Source organism: Fusarium oxysporum, chromosome 1 (assembly GCF_000149955.1).
Source record: "Fusarium oxysporum f. sp. lycopersici 4287 chromosome 1, whole genome shotgun sequence".
In the NCBI taxonomy this organism is placed as follows: domain Eukaryota; kingdom Fungi; phylum Ascomycota; class Sordariomycetes; order Hypocreales; family Nectriaceae; genus Fusarium; species Fusarium oxysporum.
The window spans coordinates 4,008,523-4,031,489 of NC_030986.1; the positions used below are offsets into that span (position 1 = coordinate 4,008,523).

At 49.8% G+C, this 22,967-nt stretch overlaps 9 protein-coding genes across 15 annotated transcripts; 6 read left to right on the forward strand and 3 right to left on the reverse strand.

Annotated features, from left to right (window-relative positions):
* Nucleotides 1-24: 24 nt before the first annotated feature.
* On the forward strand, nucleotides 25-5,302 carry FOXG_00761 (uncharacterized protein). The gene has a single exon (XM_018377336.1). The coding sequence runs from the start codon at nucleotides 158-160 to the stop codon at nucleotides 4,850-4,852; it is 4,695 nt and encodes a 1,564-aa protein (XP_018233044.1). The 5' UTR covers nucleotides 25-157; the 3' UTR covers nucleotides 4,853-5,302.
* Nucleotides 4,918-6,848, reverse strand: FOXG_00762 (26S proteasome regulatory subunit N6). 2 transcript variants are annotated; one of them, XM_018377338.1, is made up of 4 exons: nucleotides 6,793-6,848; nucleotides 6,448-6,739; nucleotides 6,313-6,395; nucleotides 4,918-6,248 (listed from the first exon to the last, which is right to left on the reverse strand). In XM_018377338.1, exons 2-4 carry the CDS (start codon nucleotides 6,627-6,629, stop codon nucleotides 5,242-5,244), a joined length of 1,272 nt encoding a protein of 423 aa, XP_018233046.1. In that variant the 5' UTR covers nucleotides 6,630-6,739; nucleotides 6,793-6,848; the 3' UTR covers nucleotides 4,918-5,241. The 2 variants fall into 2 exon arrangements, with proteins under 2 accessions (XP_018233046.1, XP_018233045.1); XM_018377337.1 differs by having other exon boundaries at nucleotides 6,448-6,848.
* Nucleotides 6,849-7,009: 161 nt separating this feature from the next.
* FOXG_00763 (molecular chaperone GrpE) lies at nucleotides 7,010-8,493 on the forward strand. The gene is made up of 2 exons (XM_018377339.1): nucleotides 7,010-7,518; nucleotides 7,571-8,493. The coding sequence occupies exons 1-2, from the start codon at nucleotides 7,228-7,230 to the stop codon at nucleotides 8,012-8,014; spliced, it is 735 nt and encodes a 244-aa protein (XP_018233047.1). The 5' UTR covers nucleotides 7,010-7,227; the 3' UTR covers nucleotides 8,015-8,493.
* Nucleotides 8,494-8,579: 86 nt separating this feature from the next.
* On the reverse strand, nucleotides 8,580-10,601 carry FOXG_00764 (rho family, other). Its single transcript, XM_018377340.1, has 3 exons — nucleotides 9,891-10,601; nucleotides 9,636-9,839; nucleotides 8,580-9,584 (listed from the first exon to the last, which is right to left on the reverse strand). The coding sequence occupies exons 1-3, from the start codon at nucleotides 10,134-10,136 to the stop codon at nucleotides 9,225-9,227; spliced, it is 810 nt and encodes a 269-aa protein (XP_018233048.1). The 5' UTR covers nucleotides 10,137-10,601; the 3' UTR covers nucleotides 8,580-9,224.
* A 152-nt stretch (nucleotides 10,602-10,753) lies between these two features.
* Nucleotides 10,754-11,759, forward strand: FOXG_00765 (transcription elongation factor B, polypeptide 1). 2 transcript variants are annotated; one of them, XM_018377342.1, is made up of 3 exons: nucleotides 10,754-11,093; nucleotides 11,322-11,462; nucleotides 11,521-11,759. In XM_018377342.1, the coding sequence occupies exons 1-3, from the start codon at nucleotides 10,924-10,926 to the stop codon at nucleotides 11,540-11,542; spliced, it is 333 nt and encodes a 110-aa protein (XP_018233050.1). In that variant the 5' UTR covers nucleotides 10,754-10,923; the 3' UTR covers nucleotides 11,543-11,759. The 2 variants fall into 2 exon arrangements, with proteins under 2 accessions (XP_018233050.1, XP_018233049.1); XM_018377341.1 differs by having other exon boundaries at nucleotides 10,771-11,093; nucleotides 11,322-11,748.
* A 697-nt stretch (nucleotides 11,760-12,456) lies between these two features.
* On the forward strand, nucleotides 12,457-14,416 carry FOXG_00766 (uncharacterized protein). 2 transcript variants are annotated; one of them, XM_018377343.1, is made up of 3 exons: nucleotides 12,457-12,548; nucleotides 12,599-12,700; nucleotides 12,764-14,416. In XM_018377343.1, the coding sequence occupies exons 1-3, from the start codon at nucleotides 12,495-12,497 to the stop codon at nucleotides 14,231-14,233; spliced, it is 1,626 nt and encodes a 541-aa protein (XP_018233051.1). In that variant the 5' UTR covers nucleotides 12,457-12,494; the 3' UTR covers nucleotides 14,234-14,416. The 2 variants fall into 2 exon arrangements, with proteins under 2 accessions (XP_018233051.1, XP_018233052.1); XM_018377344.1 differs by having other exon boundaries at nucleotides 12,599-14,416.
* Nucleotides 14,417-14,597: 181 nt separating this feature from the next.
* FOXG_00767 (maintenance-ploidy protein mob1) lies at nucleotides 14,598-16,223 on the forward strand. 4 transcript variants are annotated; one of them, XM_018377347.1, is made up of 6 exons: nucleotides 14,598-14,796; nucleotides 14,858-14,929; nucleotides 15,142-15,305; nucleotides 15,361-15,454; nucleotides 15,501-15,634; nucleotides 15,687-16,223. In XM_018377347.1, exons 2-6 carry the CDS (start codon nucleotides 14,904-14,906, stop codon nucleotides 15,926-15,928), a joined length of 660 nt encoding a protein of 219 aa, XP_018233055.1. In that variant the 5' UTR covers nucleotides 14,598-14,796; nucleotides 14,858-14,903; the 3' UTR covers nucleotides 15,929-16,223. The 4 variants fall into 4 exon arrangements, with proteins under 4 accessions (XP_018233055.1, XP_018233053.1, XP_018233056.1 ...); XM_018377348.1 differs by having other exon boundaries at nucleotides 14,602-14,771; nucleotides 15,687-16,203; XM_018377345.1 differs by having other exon boundaries at nucleotides 14,858-15,305.
* A 36-nt stretch (nucleotides 16,224-16,259) lies between these two features.
* FOXG_00768 (ATP synthase F1, delta subunit) lies at nucleotides 16,260-17,923 on the forward strand. The gene is made up of 4 exons (XM_018377349.1): nucleotides 16,260-16,574; nucleotides 16,736-17,047; nucleotides 17,198-17,290; nucleotides 17,344-17,923. The coding sequence occupies exons 1-4, from the start codon at nucleotides 16,413-16,415 to the stop codon at nucleotides 17,455-17,457; spliced, it is 681 nt and encodes a 226-aa protein (XP_018233057.1). The 5' UTR covers nucleotides 16,260-16,412; the 3' UTR covers nucleotides 17,458-17,923.
* An 11-nt stretch (nucleotides 17,924-17,934) lies between these two features.
* On the reverse strand, nucleotides 17,935-21,642 carry FOXG_00769 (uncharacterized protein). The gene is made up of 8 exons (XM_018377350.1): nucleotides 21,494-21,642; nucleotides 21,389-21,427; nucleotides 21,215-21,332; nucleotides 21,064-21,160; nucleotides 20,327-20,954; nucleotides 19,815-20,274; nucleotides 18,515-19,759; nucleotides 17,935-18,463 (listed from the first exon to the last, which is right to left on the reverse strand). Exons 1-8 carry the CDS (start codon nucleotides 21,615-21,617, stop codon nucleotides 18,118-18,120), a joined length of 3,057 nt encoding a protein of 1,018 aa, XP_018233058.1. The 5' UTR covers nucleotides 21,618-21,642; the 3' UTR covers nucleotides 17,935-18,117.
* Nucleotides 21,643-22,967: the final 1,325 nt, after the last annotated feature.

Genomic DNA, 22,967 nt, shown 5'->3' on the forward strand with positions numbered 1-22,967 from the left:
GCCACGTCTATCCCTGTCAAAATCCAACAAAGCACAAGCACACCGCGGGTTGGTTTTGGCTTTGCAACGGATGGACGGTAGTGTTTGCATATACCATGACAATTTTGAATTTGGCATTTTGCATTCCATGAATGATTAACGAAACCACCATTCGTCAATGCCAAAACGCAAAAGTTTAGGCGTTGACAACGACTCTTTTGCCGTTCGCTGGCATTCTTTTGCCGATATGAACACACCCAGCGCGGATATTATGTCGTCACCCGATCCTCTAAACGATACCGTTGAACAAAGTGTCATGCCCCCTCCATCCACGCGCCGTGTCGTCCGCAGCAGTCAACGGTCCAGCCGCTTCTCTTCCATGGGTTTAGGAACCTCTCCTAGGAAACAGACTTTCGAACTCGAGGTTGGAGATAATAAAGCGCCCCAGAAATTACTAGTTACGGTCGAGACAGAGGAACCAAGCGCGACTGCAGGCCCCAGCAGCGCGCGACGAAAACTATTCCAAGACAGCCCTTACCTACCGATATCGCGACGCAGAGAAATGGCGACGACCACGACGACTGTGCCGCTAAAGGGGGCGATCGAGGACGATAACAACGCGACTCCTAGGAAACGAGGACGACCAAGAAAAACAAATGGCACACCGCTACCCAGTGCAGGCACCAAGAGAAAGTCAATAACACCGATGCATGGAAGCCCCCGGAGAAGACAACGCACGACAAAAGATACAGATACAGATACACCAAATAAATCGGCAGACAGTAATGCGCAGCCAACACCAGGAACAAAAAGACGAGGTCGACCACCGAAGAACCGTCTTGTTGACCCACCAAATGCCACAGAAGACGAACAAAACGCGAGGGGGATTTCAGAAACGAGTAACAGATCAGAAAGTCAAGCTCTCGATAAGATTGAGGTTGCTGGCGATGCATCCGACCTGCCCTCTCTCCGCGCCGACGACTCACAAGCCGACAACGATGTAACTCTGGTCATTACGCCGTCAGAAGCTGAAGCAAATCAATTACGCGCAAACCGAACCGCGAATATTAGCGCGCCTGCTCAGCAATCGGAACCCGACTCAGATATTTGGATGGCAACATTAGACGATGAACCAACGCCGCGGCCGGGGAGTCGCGCAACCCAAAATGCGCCTGCTCCTTCAAGTCCAGATCATGGACGAGCGGATGATTCCTCAGATTTTGGAGATTATGGCTTTAGACCAGCTGGAAGCGACGTATCTTCTGCAGACGAACCTCAAAGCGACACCCGTCCTGGGAACGAAGATACGGTCGCAGCGGGTGAAGACTTTAGCATGATATTCATGGACTCGCTCCCCTCGCTACAAGCCAGTATGCGCAGCTCTGTTCGAGAGATCGCCGAAAACGACATTGGCGAGGAAACCAGCCTAATTATTAACAACACTTTGGAGTCTCTACGGCAGTCTCTGCGGGATCGCGACAGACCTAACGTGAACAAGGAAACCGCTGAGCAAGACAAGGAGCCCCAACCATCCGCACCCGCTCCCGCTGAGCCTCGAGATGAACTCCGACAATCTACTATTCGTCCACCCATGACCTTTTCACCTAACCGCAACTTATCTTCCATATGGCGTCAGACTCCGCGAAGAATGGGCTCTTCTCCATTGCGACGGCAAGTGTTGCAGTCAAACGCGCGAGACAATCCGGATGCTGAATATCGCGGATCTCCTCTGGCAACACAACGACAAGACTCCTCACATCTCGAAATCGATAATTCAAACTTGTACGACGACTCGTTCTCAGAGATACCTGATGCAGTACTTGAGGCAGCCACTCCCCGCCGCCCTCGAGCCATGGCCAAGAAAGCACCATCAGAGACTGAGGATGTTGAAATGGGGGATGCGGACCTTATCCAGTTTGAAGATGAGCCCCAGCAAGCAGAGATACAGCAACAAGAGCAAGTGGTTGAAGAACAAGGTGCAGAAGCAGAACAGGAGGCAGTCGAAGATCAAGAGTCAGTCGAAGAGCAAGAACAACAGGAGGCTGAACCTCCAGCAGCTTCGGTTGGAAGCGTTATCTCTCGTTCGGATGGCGGGCGTCTCCCCACCCCTGACGACACCCCTCCAAATATCGATTTTGGAAACAATACTGCCCCGAAGTCAACAAGCGTATCGCAGAGTCCAGCTAGGTCTGCATCTTCCAGAAACTCACCGCCGAGGAATTCATCACCGGCGCCCGCCACCCAAGCCCAGGTACCACCTGAAACTATAGAGATTGAAGACGAAGTTGTTGATCAAGCTGTTGAAACTACCGGGCAAGTCACCAACGGGGCTATTGTCGAAGTCGAAGAACTAGCCGACAACGATGATGAACCTATCATGGATATGACTATTATGCCTGAGCCTGATGACCATTCTGTTCCAGATGGCCAGCCCTTGGAAGAGACCATTATGGAAGACCTGGTTGAAGAGGAACCTGAAGAGGCCCAAGAGATTCCTGAAATCGTTGTACCTCAGCAACCCCGTTTGTCCTTAGAGGCCGAAATGCAGCAGCCAGAAGTCACGCCACTAAATCAACTTACATCGCCTATCCAGGAACCTCAATCGTTGCCTGATGTGCCACCAGAGAGAGTCAGACGTCCTACATTGTCCCCCATTATGAGGGCCGGGAGAGCTTTGCAAGAGCGTGAACTTCGGATCCTCCAACACCGGAGGCCCCGCGACCATCATTTGCGAAGCCCTTTCAGGCGATCTGCTTCTAGAGAGCTGGGTCCAAGGGTAACTCAGCCAAATCTACGGACGAACGCGAGTCCTGGGAAGTCCCGTCCATTCACCGAAACTGCCCAGATCCCCAAAGGCGATGACGTTTATGACGACCCCTTTGGAACAAACACCAGACATACAGGTCAAGCTAGCTTTATGGAAGCTCTTGAGAGGAGAAGTGCTGGTTCGTCACCACGCCATCGCCGAACAATGTCCAGGGAATCTGCAGCAAGCTCTACGCATTTCCAGGCTCCCAGTGAGGGTGGAATGAGTTGGGTTGATAGAGAAGGTCCTATAAGCGACAACCTCAGAGGAGATGTACCCCTTGAGGCTTTTGCAAGATCAACAGCCAGACCTCCCGAGCCACAGTCCATATCTCATGGCCAATTGGACGGAACGGTGGATGACGCAGACGACGAAACCGAAGATGCCGGTGATGACATGGATCTGTGGGAGTTTGAGGCCCAAAGGTCTAGCCCTCATGCAGCCCGTCAGCCTTCACCAGCTAGGAAACCCGAGTCACCTATCCCCAGACGAAGCACTCTCCCAAGCCCTTGGAGGAGGCAGACCAACAAGGGAACGCAACGGCCTCCAACGACTGCAGATCAGACAAGGAATGAACTGGAAGAGAATGAAGAACACCTGGAAGAAGAGACCGCGCCTCAACCTGATAACATTGATGTTGCGCAGGATGAACCATCTCAGGCAGAGGAGTATTCTCTTGTTACTCAAAGGGAGGTTCCTCAAGAATCTGATAAGGCTCCTGCTACCGCCAAAGCGAACCGTTTCGACCTCTCGACTTTCTTCTCTTCACCGGCCGCGATCCCAGGCATGTTGGCTGACAAGCTCTCTCCTCTTAAGAAGATGTCCGTCTTTGGAGCGCGACCCACTGAGACCGAGCCTCAGCCGATGGAGACAGCTCACACCCTCCCGACAAGCTCCATGTTCCCACAGCTGCCACAACAGGAGCTTGTACCTCGAGGACAGCCAAGGGCAGGCTTCTTCTCTCCTATACGCCCTGTCCAGCCCCTGGCGAGGCGAGGCCTGTCTGAAGAACCTGAAAATGATGAATATTCTCGATCAGATTCACGGTCGAACATGTCATCGCCAAGTCGACAGGCAACGGCTTCCCCAAGACAAGACGAGCGCGACGCTTCTATGCAGGAAACATCTGAGCAACAAAATGACGGTGAACAGCAGGAAGAGCTCGACGAGGAGGGCACAGAGGTACTTGAAGAAGAAGAAGGCGAAGATCAAGTATCCGAGCCACTGCCTTCAGTGCCTCAGAAGATGAACTTTACTCCGCAGCGGAGAAATCCTAGTCAGAGTTTCTTCAAGGCTTCAACTCAGGCTGCTGCCCCTGACCCTGCCCCCATCCTGAGTAGTAGTGCCACCACTCCACCGAGGATGCAGCTCACTCACGCCGATATACAAAAGTGGCAGCAGCAAACATCCAATGCAAGTGAAGATTCCCCTGAGCGATCCACAGCTAGCACTCTCCTTCGTCCATTACCTCCCAAGAACGCTTCCCCGATCAAATCAAGTCTTCGTTCGCCACTTAAACCTCACACTCCTGGCCGTGTGGTTGAGTTTACCAGCAGCGTCCTATCTCCCATCGAGCAAGCCAAGGTTCGACACCAACGTCGACTATCCAACTCCTCAGCAGCATCTCAGTCAAGCACAGGTGCCCAGCGTCCTCGTGTAAGAGCACTACCACATCAAACTGCTAACAAGGAGAATAACACCATCCCGCAAATTCCTATATATAACGAGAAACTCCCAACAAAACAAACCCACCCTGAACCACTCTCCCAAACGGTCTGGACACGAAGACACTGGCTGCTCTTGGATGATCTTCTTCAACAGCGACGTCAGGGCCCCTTCAGGCTTCATTTTGAACGCTATTCAGACCAATATCTTGGAAAGACGGTCGCAAGCCAAGGCGAGTCAATGATGTTGGAGCGTTGGCACTTGGACTGCGTCGACGCTTTCAAAGCACAAGTCGGCGGCTGGGATGAGGCTGCACTAGTCAAAAGATTATTTGCCTTAATTCTGGGTGAAGAGAAGAGGAGCCGAGGAGCTGGTAAACCAGCGCGAGTTATGTTTCACTAAACGACATGAAAGAATCCTGTTTTTATAAAAGGTTTGGTTTTTTTTTTTTTTTTCGTATAGAATCACGAATATGGCATAGTTAGCATTTCATGAGGCGTTCTGTTTCATGAGTAGGTGGCTGTTATTGTTGTTTGGAGATACCAGATACCGCTTGTTGTATCCTTTATGCTTTCTTTGCATATGATTTTATACCCCTGTCTTGCAGCGCAGTCTGTTGGGGGCATCAGCATATATATAGTTTTGGTTATTCGTTTCAGATATGGTTGTGCAAGCAAATGAATACATGTATGTGCCGCTCAGCATAGACGATTCTGTTCCCTCTTGAAACGCCTGGTCTAAAAGCGTGTGATATATTACATACAACAACTAATGTGCCTCTCATTGCTAATCTATTCCAGCATGGAAGCTTGGTTCGTGTAAAGTACATCCACCACACTGCTCAGTTTCTCGATTGTTGCCAGAGCCGCATCATAGGACTCATCTCGGTGCGTCTCGTCAAAGATGATGAGACAACCAGCGCCCTGGTCCAAAACACCGATAATAACCTTGTCCAAGATCATCTGAGACAGTTTTCGCTCAACCTGCTGGGTGTCAAGGCCAACCATCTTGGCAATGTGGTCGATTTCGACGCGTGAGAAAGGCTCGATGACTTTGATGAGGTTCTGCTCCAACATAGCATCATATAGGCGGCGAAGGTGGTTGCGGATGAAAGCGTCGCTACCGAGCTCATATCGGTAAGAAGAAAGTGCTCGCTCATACTCCTCCAATGATCGATTCGAATGTGCGCGGGCAATGGCCTTCATGGCCTCTAGGTTCTTGCCAGCGTACTTCAGGGCTTGCTTGGAAGTCATCAAGTTGTTGACATCGTCAACGAGGTTTAGCATGATCTTGCAAAGAAGCATGTACTGAAGAGCAGCCTGAGCTCGGGTGCTCTCATCTTGAGAGTGGTAGCCATCGAGAGCCTCAATGAAGTAGGAGAAAGCGGTGTTGAAGTCCTTGTCCTCAGCATGAAGCATACCGCTCTGCATGTCGAGGTTAGCCTGTAGCATCGGAGGGGTATATACGCTGGCGGCGCTTGTTCGTGCACTGGTAAGAGCGGCACGGGACTTGGGGATGTTGCCAAGGGCGTGGTAAACTCTCGACTCGAGGAGCTGAACTTCGACGAGTCGGAGCTTGTCATCGAGACGCTTGAGCTCGCGAAGAAGGTTGTTAATGAGACCGAGGGCTTCGTAGTAGGATTGCTTTGCCATCTGGAGAGTGACAAGGCGGACCTCGAGGTCCTGTCGCTGAAACGCGCGGCGTTCGGCGGTGGCCCATTCTATACAGTCCTTGGTGACGGAGATTTCGATATCGGTGCTATCGGGGATTTCCTTGATGAGGTCGAGCAGTTGGCGGACTACATCACCGCGTTAGCTAGCTGTTACACTTTGAGGCAGGATCATGTGGTGTTGAGAGCGTACCGAGCTTTGCTGACTTGGCCTTTGCGAAAGAAGAGAAGACCGTTCTGCTCTCTTTGACCAGGGTCACCAACTCTTGGGTATTCCTGTTGTATTTGTTAGCGGGGCACAGGAACAGCGGTGTTGAAGAGTGCGCACTTCTCGTCTCGATACAGCTCTCCTAAGCTGATCAGAGCAGTCTCGTACTCGCGAGTAGCAGCATCGGATGTGGTGCTGGGAGCCTTGGAGATGATGCCCTTGTAGATGGCCTCAGCCTTTCGAGGGTCAGACTTGGCGAGCTTCTGCGCTTCCTGGACCCTCGCCGATTCGGCCGCCGCCATTGTGAAGGATGTGTTTGCGCGTGTCGCTGGATATGATCGTGGGTGATAGGTTATGCGCTATTAAGGCGGAGACGAGACGTTGGTGGCGCTGAAGAGTAGTGGTCGTTATCCTGAAGTTGTTTAGTTAGAGGTATGTTGAAGCAATAGCATAGCGAACAGCTACCTAACCTTAGCCTCTAGGTTGCCAGAGCACGACGTAGGCCAGTAAAAGAGTGGATCCTACAGCCTCATGGGAGGAAACAGCCCAGGGCAGCAATTGGATCAATGATGCAGTGACGGGCTTTTGTTGATCCGCGTATACTTCCAGGTAGGTACGTATCTGATCCTAGATGTGGCCCTTGCCCTGCTATTGCCCGCCGAATGGAAGCTTCCCGTCCCCGGAAGAGAAGCCGGCGCGACCCTTCTAAATGCGAAGCGAATCAATCATGCCGACAGCTAAAATTTCAGTCCTAACTCGGAGCTTCCAAACTTCCTGATACCTACCCACCACAGCCACTGCACACTTACTTAAGTGCATCAGCCTATCTCCGCCGAGTCTTCCTCGTCATTTACTTTGTTCCTACCAAAATCTATAATATAATTCCTCATATACCTCACAATGTTCCGCCAGGCCATTGCTACCTCATCCCGCGCTCTGCGAGCTGCTCCCAAGGTCGCCGTCCCTCGACTTTTCATTCAGTCGCAATTCCAGGCTGCGCCCGCCTTTGCTCTTAGATCCGTTCAGCCCGCCGTGTCGAGATGGTACAGTGACGCTAAGGAGACTGAGGCCAAGCCTGCTGAGGAGGCCAAAACGGAGGAAAAGCCCGCTGAGGGCGAGAAAGAGAGCGATCCTCTCGCTGAGCTCAAGAAGGAGCTTGCAGCCAAGGAGAACGAGGTTAAGGACTGGAAGGTTTGTGATACTAAATGTACAATTTGACATGGGAAAACTGACTCTCTTGTAGGATAAGTGTATGCGCACCGTCGCCGATTTCCGCAATCTCCAAGAGCGCACCACACGTGAGGTCAAGGCCGCCAAAGATTTTGCCATCCAAAAATTCGCCAAGGATCTCGTCGACAGCGTCGACAACCTCGACCGCGCCCTTGGAATGGTTCCCAAGGATAAGCTCAACGCCCCAGACCGACCTGAGGGCCTCGAGGATCTCGCCAACCTGTATGAGGGTCTCAAGATGACCGAAGATATCCTCATGAACACCCTCAAGAAGCATGGTCTCGAGCGACTCAATCCCGAGGGCGAGAAGTTCAACCCCAACGAGCAGGAGGCCACTTTTATGACTCCCCAGCCCGATAAGGAAGACGGCACTGTTTTCTTCGTTCAACAGAAGGGCTTCAAGCTTAACGGCCGGGTGCTGCGCGCCGCCAAGGTCGGTGTTGTCAAGAACAAATAAGTAAATCGTTCTTCCATAATGACGGAGATATGTGTTTTGATGACATCTCCACACTCAATCGCATCTTGCGTGTACTTTTAGACGAGGTTATATCGGTTGGCGTTGGCTCTATGTATAATGCTCCCCTCATGATGGTCATTTTTCAACTTGTATGATGGTTACAGATGCTTGGACAGGAGAAAAGTTTCAAAAGAGCTGGGACATTTGTACATAAATAACAAGACGTACTTGTATAACAGTGGGGGCAACTGGGCGGTATAGTCGACCTAAGAGGGTCTTTTCAGGACATGATCCATGTTGTCCAGAGGTAAAAATGAATACCTAAGCTGGTAACTCAGCTACGATGATGAAGCATGTGAAGCGGGCCTGTGCAAAAGTTAGTCACAATGTGGTCATAGAATGGTGAAAGAAACCTAGAAAGAAAGAGATTATGAACTGACTGTCAATCTCACCGGTGCCGTTGTGGCGAAGATTTATTAATCAGGGTTCACAGGCCGAAGATTGCATTCGAAACTATAACTCAGTGTTTATTCACTTAGCTGATACTCAACTTACAAATCTACTACAGGAGTCATCAATAACATACATCACAGCCAAGGCAACACACTCATTTAGTTGTAAACTTTGATTCCAGCAATCCTATCAACTCAGTACAACCGCGCGCCAAAACACTAACAAAAGGAAGGCCATCAAAACACCCAGCACCTCAACTTGCCTGGTGCCAACGGTAGGATACATATAAAAAACAGCCTGCAACTCTAGTTGCTCCCCTATCTCATAAGTCACTTTCAGATATAAAAAAAAAAGCAAATACAAATGTGCGCGCTTCCTCCCATGCCATGCCATACTTTCGATCCCGAACTATGTCCCCTATCCCTCCGAGATACATCTCTTGTGTAGGTGAACGCCTGCGATGTCCTCTCTCTGGGCCTGTTTACCTACCACGAGTGAGTTCCTTTATCAGTGTTAAAACAGCAATGAAGGTAAAGAAATAACGTAAATGTGAATCGTTATAAGAAACAATGTTCATGCGATGGTCATTACAACTCTTTTAATGCTGGCCCATCGAGCTGCCTTTTCTTTATGTGGCCCTCCTGGCCTCCCCTCCCCAGGAGAAGATGACAAGGGAGGCTTTGCAAGACAATGATGGGTAGAAAAGTGCCTCAATTCAAGAAAACAATCTTTCATCCATCTCTGGCTGTGAGCGCCTTTAGAGGATTGGACACCTTCTCTTCTTCCTCTTAATCTGTCCCACCCCAGGTGTTGATGACTTGCTCTCCTTGGAAGAACCTGAGGCTGCTGCCGCCTCGATGGTTTTCCGGTCATTAGCGACGACAGTGTTGATAGCCTGCTCAAAAATCTCGTCGACGCCTGACATTTCCTTGCTACTGCACTCCATGTACTGCGCGTTCATCTTCTTAGCAACGGCCATGCCTTGCTCCGTAGTGACTGGAGTAAGACCTTGCGTCTTGAGCATATCAATGCAAGTCTTCTTGTAGCGAAGATCTGACTTGAGACCCACAAGAACCAGAGGAGTGTATGGGCAGAAGTGTAGAACCTCGGGGTACCACTATAGAAGGGTGATTAGTATAAGATGTGCTGAGAAGGGATATGATCATACCTTATCAAGGACGTTGTCTAGCGAGTTCGGACAGTCGATAGCAAAGCATACAAAGATCAAGTCGGTCTCAGGGTATGAAAGCGGTCGGAGACGGTCATATTCCTCTTGGCCGGCTGTATCCCACAATGCAAGTTCCACAGTCTTACCAGTGGCTGAGTGGATAGGATAGGTGATGTAGTTTTCAAAGACAGTAGGCACATATTTCTGTGATTGTTAGTGTCGGTACACTGAGAGTAGCTAGAGAGAGCTGCTTACCTCTGGGAAGTAACCTTGGCTATAGCTAATGAGCAAGCAGGTCTTGCCGCAACCACCATCACCGACAACAACAATCTTCTTGGAAAAGGTGGGCGCTTCTGTGACGTGAGTCGCTGCCGACTCGCGGCCCGTCGACGAGCTCATAGTGGTGCTGACCGTACCCTCACTGGAGCGTGTGCGCTGTTGACGTCGGATCTGCTCGTTGGTGTCAAAGTACGAAGTATGATACTGATGCGATGATGCCATGCTTGGGCGCAAGGCTGTGCTGCAGGGTCGGGAGTGCAGGCTCAAGCGCGTGTCTTTTTGAGGATTGCTTGGCCTTTGGGAGAGATCGCCTTAAGAATGCGCTTCTGAAGAATGAAGAATGTTCGGCTGTATAGTGCTCCTGATGGTGCGGGGTGGAAGAGAGACAAAGCAATCGAGCGTTTAATGCGATGGAGCAAACGGGGGAGAGGAGTGATGTAAAGGAGGGCGAGGACGAGATAAGGACGAAGAGGAAGACGATTATGGGCCTAATTGAGTTGAGTTGAGATGTTTGGGGCTAAAAGGATCCTTTGAAAGATGATTTCTTGTCTGGTAGAGCTCCTTTGCTTGTGTTGACTCGGTTTTGAGTTGTTTGTTTGCGGCAAGTTTAAACTTAGTCGCTTCAAGACCAAAGAGTGGAAGGACTATGGGGAGTCAAGTCTCAAGTGTGGCTTTGTTGCACCACCAAGTTACCCGAGTAAACATGTTGACGGGGCAACTGCTATCTTTGTCCGGGGGGTTACTTCATGCATCGGAGCTGAAAATGACGGAGATGATTGGTCCGTGCACGTGCTTGCTCACGAGAAAATTTCCAAGCCAAGGTCACTCACTTTCACTGCCACTTTCTCGCTTCTTTGTTCACGGCAAGGTCCTGCTACTAGCGCGTGTTTGCTCCATATCCATTCAGTCTCTGCCTATTTCTTCCTCTCCTCTCAACAAATTCTCTTCTCTCTTCCTTTCTTTTCTTTTGTAAACTTGTCGTCAACAACGCAGCAAAGAACATTCAGTCATGGACTGGAAGACACCCAGCAAATACATCACTCTCGTTTCTGGCGATGGCTTCGAGTTTGTCGTTCTACGCGATGCTGCTCTTGTCAGTCCAATCATCAAGGGCATGCTCGACGTGAGAAGCCAGTTCGCCGAAGCCAAAGAGGCCCGTTGTGTCTTCCAAGAGATGAGGTAGGTTGATATCATCGACATGCCATCTTCTCCAGATGGCCTGCTGCGTGGATTGATGACACTTCATCATGCTTTCCAGACAGAACAACCGAGATCTCTCAGTTGGGCTATATGACTACTCACTACACTTGACCTGACCACACGCACACCGAGCCTGGTCGTGCCTTGTCTCTGCTGAACCATTTCAAACCTGGAAGAGCTAGACGCTGATGATGATTCTATCAACAGCGCCATGGTCCTTGATAAGGTTGTCGAATACTTCCACTACTGGTACCGCTACCGTAACAGCGAGGATGTTCCCGACATGGAGATCCCGGTCGAGCTCTGCCTTGAACTGTTGGCCGCGGCAGATTACCTGGGCCTGGACCAGTATGCAGCCCAGCCATGCATTGCTACAACCGATTGCTTCGATACTAATCTCATCCAGGGCGAATATGGGCATGAAGTGAGAAGCTACGAGATCCTAACTCAGATATGGGCATGAAGAGTATGCCCTGATCTCAACATTTAATGACGGCGTTTTGGAGTTGGTATGGTAAGGTTCAGTCGGTCTTATGCAGCTCTCTTCAGACCTTACAGTTTATCTTTGTTCTTGCGAATGATGGTAATGGACTTACACTAGAGACGATTGACACACGTCGAACCAGAACAGATCTAGTTTCTTGATTCCGATGCCAACATGCGCAACCGTGACTTGTCACCATTTCAGCATATGCGTTCTTCTCTTCACTCCTCCGTGGGTCGAACGTCTATTAGAGATGGAAGATTAAAGTAACCCTCTCACTCTGCGTTACTCAGTTGACGCATTGAGCTTTCGCTTTTTCTGAAGGGCAACATTTCTTGATTGTAAAATTGTTTTAAGTGAGACTTTTCAATGTATGTCATCAATATTCTGTACTTCATGCACTCTCGGAGTAATCCCATAAGAAGGCAAGGGAAGCTAGTCCATCGTACATAAGACTCACTTAAGCTGATGGATGCGGCATGGAAGACAAGGATATGTTGACTCATGATCAAGCATTACCACTCAATGGTCACTGCCCCAAGCAAAGACTCGACCTTAATTCACGGACTCACATCAAGAGACTGGGTATCCTTGTGCTTGGTGGTTCTCCTACTACATCTCAGCATGGTGGAGACCCAGGACCAATTGGTAGCGCTGCCATGCCTCGAATAGGAAAAAAATGACTATGAAGGCTTGAGCTTATGTGATATAAACGTTTGTCTCATTTCAATATCTGAGTCATTGTTTTAGGCAGGAAAGCGTGGGACTAAATGGTCCAGTGCTTGGTGCTATCGCTGTAAGCAGTTGCTTGCCCATAAAGGAAACCAGCTTCTGTTTGTGAACCCACTCAGCCTCAACTTTCCATCTACAACTATAATTTCACGTCAGCACGAAAAATGGCTGCAAACACATTCGAGACGCAGGGCGTCCGAGTTGCAGTAGAAGGATGTGTGAGTTTCCTCGAGCAATAGAGAAATCGAGATGGCATTAACAACCCAAGGGCCATGGCACGTTAGATGCGATCTACGCCTCAGTGGAAGAGTCTTGTAAGCAACGTGGGTGGGATGGCGTCGATATTCTCATCATTGGAGGCGATTTTCAGGTATTTTCAGTTCACGTTCAGCTTCAATGTCCTTTCCGTTAGTTTGCTCACACCGCGTCACAGTCTGTACGAAATGCTGCAGATTTGAGCATCATGTCTTGCCCTGTCAAGTACCGACGCCTAGGAGATTTTCCCAAGTACTACTCTGGTGAACAAAAAGCACCCTATCTAACAATATTCATTGCTGGAAACCACGAAGCCAGTTCACATCTCTGGGAGCTTTATTATGGAGGTTGGGTAGCACCCAATATCTACTACATGGGTGCTGCCAATATCTTGCGCTTCGGCCCACTACGCATTGCTGGATTGTCTGGTATCTGGAAGGGGTTTGACTATCGAAAGCCGCATTACGAGAGGCTTCCGTTCAGCGGTGATGACGTTAAGTCGTGGTACCATATTCGAGAATTCGACGTCCGAAAAATGCTTCAAGTACGGACTCAGGTGGACGTCGGCCTTAGCCACGACTGGCCACGTGCAGTTGAGTGGCATGGGGATCATGCAGAACTCTTCAAAAAGAAACCTTTCTTCAAACAGGAGTCCATAGATGGTACCCTTGGTAACGTGGCAGCAGAGTATGTCATGGACCGCCTGCGACCTCCTTACTGGTTCTCAGCCCACATGCACGTCAAGTTCGCTGCGGTCAAAGTATACAAAGACGCCGAACCTGTGGCCCAAGAGAGCAAGGAAGTTCTCGTTCCTGCTCCTGCTGCAGCCCCAGCTACTGAGGCCAACCCTGACGAAATAGACTTGGATATGGATGACGATGACGACGAGGGTTCCAAGGCTGAACCTGTTGCAGAAGTCAAGAAGAGCGAGGCTGAGACGAAAGAAGCTCCAGAGGCGTCAAATGAAGTGTCGGATGAGCTAAGGGCGCAGCTTCCAGCATCGTTTGCTCGCCCTCAACCAAAGAAAACACCAGGCCAACCAGTACCTCCTGAGATCACGAACAAAGAGGTTCGATTTCTTGCTCTAGACAAGTGCGAAGGGCATAGACACTATTTACAACTGTGCGAGATTCAACCTTTCAAGCCAGAGACGAGTTCTGAGTACCCCCCATCCCAGGAATCACCTCGCTGGAGGTTGCAATACGATCCGGAATGGCTCGCAATCACTCGCGTCTTCCATGACTCCTTAATTGTTGGTGACCGAAGTGTACAGGCGCCTCCTGATCTTGGGGAAGAGCATTATCTGCCCCTCATCGAAAAAGAGAGAGAATGGATCGAGGAAAATATTGTCAAGAGTGGAAAGCTAGATGTTCCTTACAACTTTGAGATCACAGCACCGCCCCACGTACCAGGTGCTCCCGAGATTGTTAACGAGCAGCCAGAAGAGTACACCAGCCCTCAGATGGCGGCTTTCTGTGAACTTATGGGACTTGCAAATATATGGGATGCCACAGATACAGAGAGGCGACAGAGGAAAGCACAGGGACCGCCCAAAACTGATCAACGATTCTCTGGTCGTGGCAGAGGTCGTGGAGGCGGTAGAGGACGAGGAAGGGGGCAAGGGAGAGGCCGTGGAGGAAGATGGTGATGGAGTTGAAGTTTATATAGATGAATGGGCGTATGCAATCACAAATATTAGAGCACAGCCATCCCTAATCTTTCATCAGAAGCCGACTAAGGGTACGGGCATCTACAAGCATCTGCCTCAGTAGAACCGCCAATGACTACGGCATATATTTTAAAGGATTCAACTTTAATTCGGATATTTGCAAACCGTCTTCCAAAAAGTCGTAATAAATAGTGTCATAATAATCAAAGTTTGAGCAGCTGTGAAATTCAATCATCAAATGCACGGGCTAGGCTGGCATCAAGCTTAGGCGGATGGTGGGGTTCTTGGGATGACCAGGCTCCGTAGCAACCAAACCAATCAGGAAATAGAGTAAACAGTGCAACTGTCCTACGCCATCGATAACGTACAACTCAACCTTACCTATTGCACCTTTGCCCTATCACCCTCAACAATAAGGTTCAGCCGCGACTCCTTACCAAAACAATACACAAAGCACCATCCTAGCAGTTTACGGTTCTGCAATATCGCATCTAATTATTCACGAGAAAGATTAGAGGTATCTGTCTCATTTACCCAGCCTTGTTTGTCTCCCCTCACTATAACCCATGATTGATTGCCCCGCTAACCGCTGGAATGCAATAGCATCGCAACTCGACCTTTTGAGACCTCGTCGAAATCGCCGCTCACAATGGCTCAAGCCTTCTTAACTACCGTGTTAGTCTCTCTACATTATTCCCAAACGCCGTAACCATGGAGTCCCCGTGTTCGCCGCCGCACACCGCCAGCATGTTTCGATACTTGAACCCGAAGTCGCTTTTGACGATGCAGCAGTTGGAAACGACCATTATACCCGTCTCGCTATCGGGAGAACCTCTGATGTTTGTGGATGAGTTGACACTTGCTGACCCGGGAACTTTGGTGAATAGTAACCAGCGGACGAGAAACCAGTTCCGCCCGCGCGTGGGCAAGGGCGGTTCGGCCAGTTATCAGTTGCGACAATATGCTGAGGTGACGCTCGGCGGTGGCAGCTTGCGCAAGGTTGTCAAGCTTCCAGAAGGCGAAGACGAGAACGAATGGTTAGCTGTCAACAGTAAGTTTACCAAAGTTGAGCATTGTGAGGAGACGTGGCTAATTTGATGGCCCAGTGGTGGACTTCTATAACCAGATCAACCTTCTCTACGGTGCCATTACCGAGTTCTGCTCACCACAGTCATGCCCTGAAATGAAGGCTACTGATGAGTAGGGTTCCCTAAGCCAAGGACAACTCAGAAACTGACAGAAATAGGTTCGAGTATTTGTGGCAAGACAATGAGAACTACAAGCGTCCAACCAAGATGCCTGCGCCAGCATACATTGAGCAGCTCATGTCATGGGTGCAGGCGAATATCGACAACGAACAAGTCTTGCCCAGCAAGATCGGTAGGCATTGGATGGTTTCATAGTCTCGGGAACTTACACTAATAGTCACCAGGCGTACCCTTCCCCAAATCATTCCCAGCGCTGGTTCGCCAGATCTTCAAACGCATGTACCGTGTATATGCACACATCTACTGCCACCACTACCCCGTGATTCGTGAGCTCGGTCTCGAGCCGCACCTCAACACGAGCTTCAAGCAGTACGTGCTGTTTGTTGATGAGCACGGCCTGGCGAGTGGTAGAGATTACTGGGGTCCTCTTGGTGATCTGGTGGACAGCATGCTCAAGAGCGACTAGGAGAAGTTTGAGGGTGAAGGAACTGGTACAGGTACTGACACTTAGCAATTGGGAGTTTTGGGCGTTTGAGGAAAGGTTCTAGAGTGTAAGAAGCTGTTTGGCTGTATGATCATGATTGATAGGGAGCAGGCTGTTAGTCGTTCCGCGCCATTGGGGTTCCGCACTATAGTAACTTGCATGTGCATTAACAAGAATGAGCCCTGAGGAATCAACAAGACTATTATTTTGGTATTCCATGGACCGATTGACCTTCTCTGATAGAAACTCAAGAGCCAAGAGATACAAATGTCTGATATTTGATATTTGATATTGAGTTATGTAATCAGAAAGTGGGTGCCTGGAACGGACGTAAGGCATCAAGCGCCCGAAAATTGCCGAGACCCCAGGCTAGCAACAACCTCCAAGTGAATCGAAGCCGAACATCAACCATCACACCCTTCTTCTCATCTCCCTCCTTCTCGTCCTCGTCAAAGCAGCCGCCGTCATGTTCTCGCGACAGGTTCTCCGCGCCGCCCGAGTCGCCGCTCCTCAGCGAGCCCTCGCCCTCCGAGCCGCCCCCGTCCGATCCTTCGCTGCCGCTGCCTCGACCGAAGTCAAGCCCCCGATTTCCGTCTTCGGCGTTGATGGCACATATGCTACTGCTCTGGTAATAATGCACCGCCTACAATGAAGAAAGCATCGTACCTCGAACCTTTCATGTGTCAATTGGCTTCGTAGGCCAATTGTACTCCCCTCGTCATGGCACAGAAACCTCAATTGGAATCGCGTCGTCGCTGACACGCAATTTTTTCTTTTGCGTCAATTTAGTACACTGCCGCCGTCAAGACCTCGAGCATCGACGCCGCTGCCGATGCCCTGAACAGACTCGGCGCTCTCATCGAGAAGGACCCCAAGCTCGCCGCCGTCCTGTCCGCCCCTACCCTCACCGCGGCCGACAAGAAGGCCATCGTCCAGGAGCTCGAGAAGCAGATCAACACCAAGGACGAGACCGTCAAGAACTTCCTCGCCACCCTCGCCGAGAACAACCGACTTGGACTTATCCCCGGTGTTGTTGAGAAGTTCTCTTCCATCATCTCTGCCGCCCGCGGTGAGGTTGAGCTCACTGTTACCAGCGCTCAGGTACGTTTGTGGATATATCAATCGACATGGATTGGAAGCGGGAAGCTACGTCACAACATATCTATACTGGGGATACGACAAGGATGGATGAACAGATGGATATCATGGCATGGAACATAAAGGACAATGGACTGACATTGTCGTCTCTAGGCTCTCGACAAGCGAACTCTCAACCGATTGGAGACTGCCGTCTCCAAGTCTGCCTACGTCGGCCAGGGCCAGAAGCTTAAGGTCACCAACGAGGTATGTCTAGACCATACCATCACCACGACTCAACTCCTAACCCCCTCCCCCAGGTTAACCCCGAGATTGTTGGTGGACTCGTCGTTGAGATCGGTGACCGAACTATCGACCTCAGCGTCTCTTCCCGCATCGCCAAGATGAACAAGCTCCTCACGGACTCTCTGTAAAACCACCAACATAGTATACAAACTCTATTTAGTGTCTCCTTTGCCTCGTCTCGTGGGATCCGTCACCACGCAAAACTAGCTCTAAGCGGCTTGCCCATCGACTTCTGGGGCTTCTCTTCCGCCTGTTTCTTTTCGAGTCCTCCAAGCCCAATTGCGGTTGTATCCCCGGGCTAGAGGAGAAGAATGGGGAGAGCGTCGATGGAAAGAATAGTGTAGGAGGGTGTGAACAGGGCATGCAATAAAGCAGTTCCCCAATTGAATTCTCTTTGTTCGGCGTGATGACTTTCAGTTTGTCTGTCTGTTGTAAAAAGAAAAAAAACAATGATGAATCTCTCTGACTTGAAAGACGAGCTCACACATAATCGAAATCTTCACCCCAATCAAACAGCTGATGTCAGTGACTTGAACATATTTATCATTCATTGCTATAATGTGATGTCATTGGATATTCATCACAGACAACGATACGAAAGAAAAACTTTACTGTAACATGACTACTTGGATTGCTGAATGATATGTCTAAGCCCATAAACTCAGGATACCTTGCTACTCCAGAGCACGGCACAAATGGCCAGGCCTGCTTTTGAGAACGCCCAATTACCTATTCCTTCCTCTTGACAGCATCAATCTTTCAATTCACACAATAACCGTGCAAGTCTCCTATGCTTTGGTCTCGAACTCGTCATCATGCTCATAGTTGCCATCCTTCTTATCATCTTTGTACCTCTCAAGCTGCTCGGAGACGTAGCTATGCATGTGAGCATCGGCTTCAGTGCGCTCCCTGGCTCGATCTGGATCATCGTGATAGATCGAGTTGGTCACGGAGCGAGTATCATCGTCAAAGTCACTGCGGGCACCGATTGACCGAGCTGTGGACGACCGCCTGATGCGAGGCATACCAGAGTGAGGAACACCTGTCTCGACGCTTCGATGGAAGATGTCGTCAAAGTAGTGGCTCATGGCAATTGAAGGCGTGCGAGGAGTATGAGGAAGGCGGCAGTTGACGCTATAAATGTTAGCAAACTTGTTCATCACCAGAAGATTACACAAAACATACCCAGTATCATGAATCATGCGAGCAATCAGTCCAGTCCATCCACACTGGTGAGTAGCTCCCAGACCACGGCCGTTATCACCATCAAAGAATTCGTGGAACCAAAGATAATCCTTCCAGTGCTCATCAAAGTCAAGACGATCATCACCGCCGTTGATGCTGCGTCTTCCGTCATCGGTACGGGCGAAGAGGTGCTGCAAACGGTGCTGAATCTCTTCAGATACCTTGCCCAGGTGCATGTAATCACCACTACCAGTCGGGCACTCCACCTGGAAGTCTGGTCCGTAGAAGAGGAAGAACCGTTGCAGGGATTCCACAAGGAGGAAGTTTACACAGAGCCAAATAGGTCCTCTCCAGTTACTGTTGCCGCCAAACAGACCACTATCTGAGTCACCTGGCACGTATCCAACACAGAACTTCTGGCCGTTTACGTCCATGGAGAATGGGTTCTCCTTGTGAAACTTGGAGAGGGAGCGAATACCGTGGTCACTGAAGAACTCGTCCTCGTCGAGCATGCGCTTAAGGATCTTCTCCAATCGGTCCTTGCTCACGATGGACAACAGAATACGGTTGCCCTTACCTCGCTTTCGGATGCTGGCCATGTTTCTCTCAGCCAGATCGCATCGGTTCTCAATGAACCAGTCAACTCTCTTCTTGAAAGAAGGGAGCCTGTTGATCAACTCTGGTTCCAGAGTAATGGTCGCATAAAGAGGGATCAAGCCCACAAGCGATCGCACGGGCAGCTGCTGGATCCAGGGGCCGCCCCAGGAAATAGCATCATAGTAGAAGCCATCCTCCTCATTCCATAGGGACTTTTCGTCCTTGTGGCCGGTTCTGAAGGTCATCGCATCACTAATGAAGATGAAGTGCTCGAAGAACTTGGATGCGATATCCTCGTAGATTCGGCGATGCTTGGCCAGCTCAAGAGCAATGTTGAGCATAGAAAGACAGTAGAACGCCATCCATCCAGTACTGTCGGCTTGCTCTAGGACACCGCCAGTGGGCAGAGGCTCTGAACGGTTGAACAAGCCAATGTTGTCTAGACCCAAGAAACCTCCTTCGAACACGTTCTTGCCATCGGCATCCTTACGGTTCACCCACCAGGTGAAATTGAGGAGTAGCTTCTGGAATACGCGCTCTAGGAAGTCCAAGTCCTGACGACCATACATCTTGCGCTCAATCTTGAACGTTCTGAAAGTCGCCCATGCATGAACTGGGGGATTCACATCACCAAAGTTCCATTCGTATCTGGAGACATGTTAGCACATGATGTTCTAGGGATCAAGCAGAGCAAGTCACTTACGCCGGCAACTGTCCATTGGGATGACAGTACCACTCTCGAGTGAACAAATCAAGCTGCTTCTTGGCAAAGTCGGGGTCAATCATGGCCAACGGAATACAGTGAAAGGCACTATCCCAAGCAGCAAAGAAAGGATACTCCCATGAATCGGGCATGGATAGAATGTCGTCGCAGTGCATATGTTTCCAGGCCGAGTTTCTGATATCTTTCCGGGAAGCTGGAGGAGGCGGCATAGTAGGATCACCATTCGCCCAGTGGTCCCAGATGAAGTGATAATGTTGTTTAGTCCACATCATGCCGGAGAAAGCTTGTCGCTGGATGTTGCGCAAATCATCTGCCATGGGAAGAGGACTGAGCCTGTAGTAGAACTCATCGGCCTCCTCCTTGCGGCTCTCAATAACATCATCGAAGTCTTCCTCGTCGAGGTAGTTGTCGTCTCTCCTGGTAAAGCGGAATCGAACGACTAAATCAAGAGTTAGTTACAAATTTTGTAGCTTGAAATCAATAATACTTACCAGCACATTCACCGGGGTTAACACCGCCGTCTTCGTTAAAGTTGAACCATGCAGCACATTTTGTGCCAGTCTTGGCAGGGTTAACGGCCTCCTTCTCTCCGTCGACAATGTATCGGTGGAACGCATCCTTGACATAGGGTTGCTTGTTCTTTTGGTCATAGAGAGCCTTGAAGTTGGTATCGTTTTCAGTGAACATGAATTGGGGCATCACATCGTCACCGCTGGAGCCAACACCGGGTGAAGGAGAGCACAAGAAGTGTCGCTCACCCAAGCTCCAGTGGTTAGACTTGGCCACATTCTCGTCGACGTATTTAATTGAAGGCTTCTTCTCCTCTGGCTCTCGACCCCAGCTCCAAGTATTGCGGAACCAAACCTGGGGAATGATGTGGAGAGGCGCAGGATCCGGGCCTCGGTTCCAGGCAGTAACTCGGAAGAGGATCTCATCGGGGTCATCGGTCTCTTTCGCAGTCTCAATGAAGATGTCCCAGTATCTGTCCTCGTCAAAGACGCCGGTATCGGTGATCTGGTATTCTTTATCTTCCTTTCCTCTTCGAGCGTTTTCGTCGATCAGATCTTTGTAGGGGAACTTTTTCTGTGGATATTTGTAAAGGAATTTCATGTACGAGTGCTATCATGACTGGTCAGCTTAGAGTGAGTTTGGGAAAGTGGGCGGATTACAGTCTAATTAAATCGTTAGCAGGCCAATTGAGTGAAAGTAAGATGCGAAGATGACTGACAGGAGTATTATCGACGTGGAAGTGAGCCTCTTTTACACTCTCGCCATGGTTGCCCTGGGGATTTGAGAGGCCAAAGAGACGCTCCTTGAGGAATTCACTGTAGACTCATTAGCAATCGTGGTTCATTATCCTACAGTGACATTTAACTAACTCTTCCTCGTTCCAGAAGCTGAAGCCAATGTTTTGGTAGCCGTGGGTATCGCAGACACCAGCGATACCGTCTTCACCCCAACGGAATGCGCGCGATCGAGCGTGGTCGTGAGGGAAGTCTGACGTAACTTGTTAGTTCCGTTGATGAGATGCGCCATTAAAAATGGTTACTTACGACTCCAGGCGTCTCCATCGTGACTATAATCCTCTCGGACTTTGCGTTGGTTAGCAATTGGCTTATCATGACTGGTCCTGGTTGAGCACTGTCAGAATCACATGCCTGTAGCCCATTGTCTCTCAGCAACGTAAGGACCCCATTTCTTCCAGTACTTGGTGCGATCGCGATCCTCCTTGAGGCGTCTTTCTTCCTCGGTGAGGTATTCGTGACCGTCATGGACAACCATGGCTCAGAATGAAGCTCAACGAGAGCTCAACGAGGGGCGGGAAGCACGGGCGACGATCGACGAGGGGTAGCAACGGTTTACTTTGGTGGGGGATGATGAGGTCAATTGGAGCGTGTGGGGAAGCGGAGAGGGGAAGAATAACAGAGTAAAAGATGAAGGACGGTGACGAGAAGCTTCAAGAGTGTAGGGAAGTCTCCTCTGGTGAGGAGAGGATGAAGAGAGGAGGATGAAGAGGAAGAGGAGGTGAGAGGTTAGAAGAAAAGAGACCGAGTAAGAAAAACAGCTCTCAACGTTAGCTACTGGTCCTGGTCCTTAGTCTACACCTTACCAAAAAAGCGAGACAGACAAGACACACGGGATCGACGATGGTGGGTAGGATCAAGAATGATAGTCTCGGTTGTGCCTGAGGCTTGGACTAGTTTAGCTGTCTTTGCTGTCTTTGCTGTCTGTTGTGGCTTCCTCCTATCTCGTTGAAGTTGATTTTTTTGTTCCTGGCTTTACTGATAACCCAAGGATACCTTAGCACATGGCACATGGTTCAACGAGGATCGCTGACCAACCGATTGTATCAGCGGCCGCTGCATATCCTCCGCCATTCTCCAAACATGGGTATTTGTCTCTGAATTGGTACTAGACCTACCAGCTCTTGCAGTAGAGTGACATTGAACTCTACGGTTAGCAACAGGCGGTTAGACATGGACCTGGCTCTTCAACTCCACCAAGAACACCATCATCGGCCATCACTCGGCGGGCTCACTGTTGGATAAGAGCATCACAGTCTTCTCTGGTATGAGAATGCTCTGTCAACAAGAGAAACACTGCATGATACACAAGAGAGAAACAATATTGTCATGTTACACATAATTTCTCTTATACGAGAGTCATGAAGCGTTCACTGCAGAGACAGCTTTTACATACCGGTGAAGCATGGCGTATGCATGGTGGCGTTTCATAGTACCTAATTCGCAACGCTAAAAAGCTTCCTGAGGTTTTTTTAATGCGGTAATGACGTATTTCTAGCGAGGAAAGAAAAGTTGAGCGCTGTTGTCAGAATCAAGGTTCTGGACCATGTTCTCTCATGAAAACAGAATATGACAAGTCCTATTTTTGGTAGACTCGAGTCAAGGGAAATCGATAAAATCCACAAAATCAAGAGGTACCAATAGGATGCGGATAGAGTTTTTTCGGTTTACCCAGCTGGGGAAATCTTGGCTGGGGAAGGTCAGGATTCTCTCGTCTCATCCTTGTCTTCTCCAAACTTGTGCCCCATACATACGTGTTGCCCAGCTGCAGATGCGAGCATGTTGGAGATCCGTTCCCTGCCATCGATATGGATCATATCATAATAAC

Coding starts and splice junctions, on each gene's coding strand:
- FOXG_00761 (XM_018377336.1), top strand. CDS start 158: ATGCCAAAACGCAAAAGTTTAGGCGTTGACAACGACTCTTTTGCCGTT.
- FOXG_00762 (XM_018377338.1), bottom strand. CDS start 6,629: ATGGCGGCGGCCGAATCGGCGAGGGTCCAGGAAGCGCAGAAGCTCGCC. Junction 6,396..6,447: donor GAGCTGTATCGAGACGAGAA/GTGCGCACTCTT, acceptor CAAATACAACAG/GAATACCCAAGAGTTGGTGA. Junction 6,249..6,312: donor GGCCAAGTCAGCAAAGCTCG/GTACGCTCTCAA, acceptor GCGGTGATGTAG/TCCGCCAACTGCTCGACCTC.
- FOXG_00763 (XM_018377339.1), top strand. CDS start 7,228: ATGTTCCGCCAGGCCATTGCTACCTCATCCCGCGCTCTGCGAGCTGCT. Junction 7,519..7,570: donor ACGAGGTTAAGGACTGGAAG/GTTTGTGATACT, acceptor ACTCTCTTGTAG/GATAAGTGTATGCGCACCGT.
- FOXG_00764 (XM_018377340.1), bottom strand. CDS start 10,136: ATGGCATCATCGCATCAGTATCATACTTCGTACTTTGACACCAACGAG. Junction 9,840..9,890: donor GCCAAGGTTACTTCCCAGAG/GTAAGCAGCTCT, acceptor TAACAATCACAG/AAATATGTGCCTACTGTCTT. Junction 9,585..9,635: donor TAGACAACGTCCTTGATAAG/GTATGATCATAT, acceptor ACCCTTCTATAG/TGGTACCCCGAGGTTCTACA.
- FOXG_00765 (XM_018377341.1), top strand. CDS start 10,924: ATGGACTGGAAGACACCCAGCAAATACATCACTCTCGTTTCTGGCGAT. Junction 11,094..11,321: donor TGTGTCTTCCAAGAGATGAG/GTAGGTTGATAT, acceptor TTCTATCAACAG/CGCCATGGTCCTTGATAAGG.
- FOXG_00766 (XM_018377343.1), top strand. CDS start 12,495: ATGGCTGCAAACACATTCGAGACGCAGGGCGTCCGAGTTGCAGTAGAA. Junction 12,549..12,598: donor GAGTTGCAGTAGAAGGATGT/GTGAGTTTCCTC, acceptor TAACAACCCAAG/GGCCATGGCACGTTAGATGC. Junction 12,701..12,763: donor TCATTGGAGGCGATTTTCAG/GTATTTTCAGTT, acceptor ACCGCGTCACAG/TCTGTACGAAATGCTGCAGA.
- FOXG_00767 (XM_018377345.1), top strand. CDS start 14,966: ATGGAGTCCCCGTGTTCGCCGCCGCACACCGCCAGCATGTTTCGATAC. Junction 15,306..15,360: donor CGAATGGTTAGCTGTCAACA/GTAAGTTTACCA, acceptor TTGATGGCCCAG/TGGTGGACTTCTATAACCAG. Junction 15,455..15,500: donor GAAATGAAGGCTACTGATGA/GTAGGGTTCCCT, acceptor TGACAGAAATAG/GTTCGAGTATTTGTGGCAAG.
- FOXG_00768 (XM_018377349.1), top strand. CDS start 16,413: ATGTTCTCGCGACAGGTTCTCCGCGCCGCCCGAGTCGCCGCTCCTCAG. Junction 16,575..16,735: donor GCACATATGCTACTGCTCTG/GTAATAATGCAC, acceptor GCGTCAATTTAG/TACACTGCCGCCGTCAAGAC. Junction 17,048..17,197: donor TCACTGTTACCAGCGCTCAG/GTACGTTTGTGG, acceptor TGTCGTCTCTAG/GCTCTCGACAAGCGAACTCT.
- FOXG_00769 (XM_018377350.1), bottom strand. CDS start 21,617: ATGGTTGTCCATGACGGTCACGAATACCTCACCGAGGAAGAAAGACGC. Junction 21,428..21,493: donor TGAGAGACAATGGGCTACAG/GCATGTGATTCT, acceptor ACCAACGCAAAG/TCCGAGAGGATTATAGTCAC. Junction 20,955..21,063: donor TCCACGTCGATAATACTCCT/GTCAGTCATCTT, acceptor CAGTCATGATAG/CACTCGTACATGAAATTCCT.